Here is a 6,293-nt window from a genome sequence, read left to right as displayed (position 1 = left end):
CATTTACACATTTCTGGGCAACTCTACATTCACACAATCATAAATCTACATTCACGATTTCTATACTCTACATTCACACTTTGAAACCTCTAAATTCACACATTTTTTGACAACTCTATATTCAGCAATATGTTTGCTAATTTATTTTTTTTTTTAAAAAAATGATTTAGTTTTGGACCCAGGTCCACCTTACAAGGTGGACCTGGGTCCACAGCATAATTTGCCAACAGGTACCCAATAATTTGATTTCTACATCTAAACTTTGTAAGTCTAATCATGTTTTTGTGGAATCAAAATGGGAGACCTTAAGGTTGAAAATGTTCATTTAAAGGAAGAGTGCAAATCAAGAGAGCCTAGGGAACACAACTTGCATGAGGTTATTGCATCTCTTACCTGGAAATAATCATTGTCGAGGGTGACCAACTCCATCTTAGCCTTTGGATGCTAGCTAGAGTGAGCCTCTTAAAGGAGATATGTGTAGCCCACTGTTCTCCCCGTGACTTTCACTATTAAAAATTGTCTCCAAGGCATGTGAAGCCTAACCTTCTCCCTGTGTATCAAACTGATTACGGGGTAGCCGCCATTGTTGTCTCTTCTATATTCTTTTGGTTCCGTTCTATTGGATCTGACATCCCTGCTAGATCATATTCTTTTTGTTCCGTTCTATTGGATCTTGCATTCCTTGCTCGTGCCTTCCTGTATGACCCCATGCTATTATTATTCCGTCTCTTCATTAAGGATTTGTTGTTCAAACATTGGAGTTTCGTCGGTTGTTTTCGTCTTCTTTGTACTACGCTCAAGGAGGTCTTGATCCTCGATCGTTCTCAAAGAGACTTTTCTCAACCATTTCTCTTATCCTTGAAAAGGGATATATAGTTATATTACCCAAAAAAAAAAAACAAAAAACAAAAAAAAAAAAAACTCTTAAAAAGGCTCGCTTTGGTACATTAAAATTGTCTATTCCGATGACATGTATACGTGTAAGATTGAGCTAATGACTCTAAATAAATAAATAAATAAATATATATATATATATATATAAAACCCTAAGAGATGGGTTGTTGTATTAAAATTGACTTAATGGTTTTATCGCCAGATATTTGAGAGGTTAAACATAAATTATTTTTAATGATAAAATAAACTTGATAAAATCACTTACTTGAGGGAGTAGAGCTAACCGTCGTCTACAGAAGACTATGAATAGTCTTTTTAAAGCAATTACAAGTATCCTAAGATTTTGTGGTCATTACTTGTTTTTGTTGCAGAACTTGCTCAAAGTCTAAGGTGATACACATGTCACTTGTCACTGCATGTTAATTCAAATTTTCTTTTTTTTTTTTCAAAATATTATAAATACTTGTACTCTTAAGTGTCAAGCTTTGCACTACTCAGAATCAATATTTTTCTCCTTTGCATTTAGTGGGGTACTTTTATATGCATGCAAAGGATGTTTCAAAGTCAAAAGTCATACCTATTGCATGCCTTGCATATTCACGAATTTAGATGATTCTTTGTACAGCCCCTAATTTGAGAACTATGCAGAAAATTCTTCTTTGCTGCTTGAGAATTTCATGGTCTGCTGCAAGCTAAGAATCTAATCTTCTGGGTTGACACTGATGGCTCCATTAAACAGCATTTGCTTATCCTTTTCAGCATCTTTTTCCAGCTTCCTCTTTATCATTCACTGAATCTGCATTAATCTTTGAGTTGTCTGCATGATGCTCAATCTGCAACAATGGTGCATCTTTATCTTCAGGAATGCTGGCAGTTTCTCCCGTTTTCAGTTTTTTCTCAGCCATTGGATCATCTGGTGTGGCATCAAGGTTGAGTGGTTTGTGTTCCTCGGGGAAACCACCAGTTCTTAAGCTCTTCCCATTCCCCTTACGCTCCATAGACTTGTGTTTCCTTCCTTTTAGGTGTTCGTTCAGGTTACGCTCACTTGTCACACTAACCTGGCAAAGTGCACAATCCCACCCATCTTTAATTTTCTTCTTTGGGACTCCATTTGTTGGGAGATCACTGCTTATAACCGCTTCTGCTGCCATTTCTCCCTTCCGCTTTACTCCTGAGAGATTTACATTAGGCTTAGCCTATAACAATGCACAATCAGCTATTCATTAGTATTTAATACACATGGGACAAAGTACATAACAAAGGTAATGTATGTAATTTTGACCATGAAATCGATACCTATTCGGCCACTCACTTCTTTGATTGAAAAAAGACAAAAGAAACAATAGGGAAAAACTTGCTAATCTTACAATAGCAAAATCACTATACTTAAGAGTGTTGTCTATCAGATCTGTCTGTGATGTAGCAACAGGAGATAGAATACCCATTTAGCAAATTCATACTTGAGGAATAGTAAACATTTGTTTCCATCATATGAAAACCTTTTGCTATTGCAGGCTCTTAACTCAAACGTTATTTCCTGCATTATTCTTGTTGATGTAAACTTTTTCGGGCTAAGCAAAGCCAAGCTAAGAATTTCACTATTTGATGCCGTAATACATGTACAATGATCATTGGCCCTTGTTGAAGCCATTAATGGAGCTTCTAAGCTATGAAGGAGGTGGAGTGGAGAAGAAAAAGGAGTACCACCCTTGGATACTGGCCCTGCCAGTGTAGGAAAGAATCCCCTCCACCCCCCCAAATTTGTCATTACTCCCTTTTATAGGTGAGAGAGGGAAAAATAGGTAAATTCCCTTTATTGAGCTCCAAATAGGCTTGAGTAGAATTTATCTTTTTCGGCTAATTTTCTGGGCTTGTAGATTACTCGGGCTATTGGATCAATTGGGCCTTGATGTGATGTGAGAATAATAACCCCCAACAATTCTAATCCTCTGTCTTACAGAAATTACAAAGCCACTTGCATCAGGATACACTCATAACTTCTAGGGAAGCTAAACTCTTACACTTCACCAGCGAATTGAGAATAATCATTTAAACAGAAAATGCACTGGAGCCTTCTGCTCCTAACAAATCTGGATCCTGAATCTTAAATATTTAACAACAATATACCAAACTAAGAATAGGCAGATAAGAAATCTTCTCAAACAAGTGCTTATTCACAACAATTATAATAACTTAGATTGCACAACAACATCCAATATCCTTAAGTGAAGACTATTTACCTCTTAATTTTGGTGCTACCTCCATTTTCTATTAAAAGACCATCAGAACTCTAATAATAAATGCCTATTTCATATATTTTGATTATCCAGAACTATAAAATGTACAAATAACTATCAACTAGAACTATAAAACCATCAGCTTGAACTAAGATAAGTGCAAATTGTATCAGTGAAAAGAGTAGCTTATAGATAAAGATAATGAAAGAAAAACTGCTTTAACCATTGGTCATCATCCTTTGCTGTGGACCGAGCATTTAGGCCTAACCCCTAATGGAACTAAGGAAGAAAGGACTGTAACTTAAACAACAAGAAGGAAAGGGAGCAGTGTTTAGGGCAAATCAGGAGCTAGGAAGAACCGTCACCAAATCATTTCCATCCATCAAAATTGAATAGCCCATGGACATGCCATTCTTTGGAGAGCAACTGTTAATTTCAGGAAATCTACAACTAAACATGCAGAGGTAAGAACTTCAAAAAAGTTATAGAACTTATCAACAATAAACTCTTATGAACCATTGAGAATATACACATCACATCATACTTAAATCAAAAATAAAAAATAAAAGCAGCAGCATGTAATGAGAACCTATATTCAAGATTACTATATATAGCAACCAGGAAGAATACAATTACTCAGCATGTCACTAAACTCAAATACATTTCAACAAAAAATTTATATAAAAAAAAAAATCAACCAAAGATATTTGCAATTGAAAGATTCAGCATCAACTACTATACATTCAGAGATATGGTATTGACAGTTCAACACACAAACTTATCAGCATATCTGAACTAAATATTTAAACAAAAAGTCTCAAATCTCAATCATTACAAGAATTTCACTCAAGTAGCAAATGATAAAATAAAACAAGAAGCTCCAATATTAAAGTACAGTAACAAAAATGCATTGCCAGATAGATTAAATTCATTAAAGAAGATATGCATAACCATTAAACATCAATAACAATACTTCTACTCTATAAAGAAATTATAGACATTTCATTGAATGCTAAATTCACATGTGGACGGACAAGCATCAGATCAGAGACTTAAAGAAGAATGCACAAGGCATAGTTACCAGCAATTTGTCTTTCTCTTTGTCATGCTCAGTGGTGGCGCCCACCCCTGAAATGTTTAGTTCCTTACTCATCTGCTCAGGGTTAGAGGGAGGCTTCAACTCCAAAATTCGAGATTGTACACCATGGTTCTTAGAAGGTATCTCTGAGATCATTGGTGTCACACTCCGTTGTTCAAAAGGTTTCTCAGAAATGCTTAATTCAACCCTTTGCTCCTTAAATGGCACCATCTCAACACAACCAAATTCACGACTTGCAGGCATTCCAGCACTTGAAATCCCCACACCCGGCCTCTCACCAAAGGGTATGGCCATTCTTTCCAGAACACACCTGTGCTGAGGCTGTTGTTCCTGAGGTGGGAACCTTGGTTCAAACCCCATCAAGAATGCTCCATTAGGAGGAGGAGGTAACCTCCCAACCCTTGGCATCATGGGCTCCCTCCTTAGTTCAGCACTCAAGATCCTTACTCGATCAATCTCTTCTGCTATAATTCTTCTTCTAATCCCTTCCTTTTCATCCTCGATCAGAAGTGCCTGTCGCATATCCATTGGGTCTGGAAATGACCGTAGGTGCGCCCAAAATCTGGCACAAGAAGCCAACTGAGAAAACATGTGCCAAATTCAAATCAAAGTTTTAAAAACTAAACTAAAAAATCCTACATTTTTTCTTTTTAAATTCTAAAAAATTACGTTATTTCAATGGAAATTATTACATAAGAACTGCTCGTGCTACTTTTCTTCCCGTTGTAAGAAAGGATTACTGAATTTCATAGTTTCATATATACGTAAGTTTGTGAGTGTATATATATACATAAATACAGTACGAATCCTTTTCTTTTTTCAATTCCAAAAAGAAAATAAAAACTTACAGAACCTCTGAGAGAAACTTGGAGAGCGATGGTGTTGTACATGCACCGGAGGCGGATGATCAATCACCGATACTTGTAGGGCATAACGGCTGTCTATATATACATATGATACGTATACACAAGTTCGTGTGGAAAGAAAGAAGAGAGAGAAAAAGAGTTGAACTATAGACAGTGAAGGAAGGGTAGGGTTTTGGAAATTGGAAAGATCAAAGATTGCAGTAGACAGTAGAGAGAGGAGGGGGAGCCTATTGGGCGCTATGGGAGCTGCAGATGACAGTCATGGGCGCTATGGGGGCATGGGGCGTTATATTTCTCTTTTTTGTTTTTGTTTTTTTTTTCTTTTTTTTAACGTGGGAATTATAGGATCAAATGTTCTAATTCAAATATTCTTAGGTAAATCACCAATTTGGTCCCTCAATTGTTATCAAACTGTCAATGTTGTCCCTTAACTCCGTATTCATCGATTTGGTCCCTGAAAATAATTGTTTTGTGTCACATAACTCCATCCGGGCATTTTTCAGTGAACACTCCGATTTAGCAGGGGTAATTTGGTCATTTGTGCTCTTAAACCCTCCTTTCGGCCCTCCTTCCCTCTGCATGTTTTTGGTGTTTGGGTTAGTGGGTGGTGCAGCATTGCACGAAAGGAAAAACCACCAAGAAATCAGTTGGGTGGGTCTCTGCGGAATCTGCTTCTCTTCCATATGATTCCCACTCGCATTGAGTCGAAACACTAGCCGTCGGAGTCGCGACGGGGCGGCGGCCAAAATTACTTAACTCTGTGCCGCGACGCCGGCGAGGTCCGTGAGGAGAATCTCATTGTGTCGGAGAAGGAGGTGAGTGGCGCGAAGGTTGTTTCCCTTGACGACGTCATTCGCCCCGAAGGCATCATCCACAGGATCGAGCAGATCAACTCGCTTTCTCTGTTGAAATTGGTGGACTTCTCTTTGGCTATGATACTCATCTCTCTCTCTCTCCTTAATTTTTATTTCGAGTTAATACCCAATATAGTCCTCGACTATAGTGGTTTTACTCAATTTAGTCCTAAGTGACTTTCTGTGCTTAATTTAGTCCTAGACTTTAATGAGACTTTAATGATTTTACTTAATTTAGTCCTCTGTTAACAATTCCGTTTGTCCACCGTTAGAAACAGGGTTAACATGGTAATTTTCCTTTCTTTTTTTTTTTTTTTTTTTGGGGGGGGGGGGGGGGGGGGGC

The 6,293-nt window shown here is 37.5% G+C and overlaps 1 protein-coding gene across 2 annotated transcripts; it reads right to left on the bottom strand.

Annotated features, from left to right (window-relative positions):
• Positions 1-1,385: 1,385 nt before the first annotated feature.
• On the bottom strand, positions 1,386-5,365 carry LOC116014473. Of its 2 annotated transcripts, none has more exons than XM_031254531.1 (3): positions 5,079-5,365; positions 4,213-4,792; positions 1,386-2,090 (listed from the first exon to the last, which is right to left on the bottom strand). In XM_031254531.1, exons 2-3 carry the CDS (start codon positions 4,756-4,758, stop codon positions 1,650-1,652), a joined length of 987 nt encoding a protein of 328 aa, XP_031110391.1. In that variant the 5' UTR covers positions 4,759-4,792; positions 5,079-5,365; the 3' UTR covers positions 1,386-1,649. The 2 variants fall into 2 exon arrangements, with proteins under 2 accessions (XP_031110391.1, XP_031110393.1); XM_031254533.1 differs by having other exon boundaries at positions 5,084-5,365.
• Between the last annotated feature and the right edge of the window lie 928 nt (positions 5,366-6,293).

The sequence above is a fragment of the Ipomoea triloba genome, chromosome 3, assembly GCF_003576645.1.
Source record: "Ipomoea triloba cultivar NCNSP0323 chromosome 3, ASM357664v1".
In the NCBI taxonomy this organism is placed as follows: Eukaryota; Viridiplantae; Streptophyta; class Magnoliopsida; order Solanales; family Convolvulaceae; genus Ipomoea; species Ipomoea triloba.
Note: the sequence above shows the minus strand (reverse complement) of the source record. Positions and strands in the feature narration are given on the sequence as shown.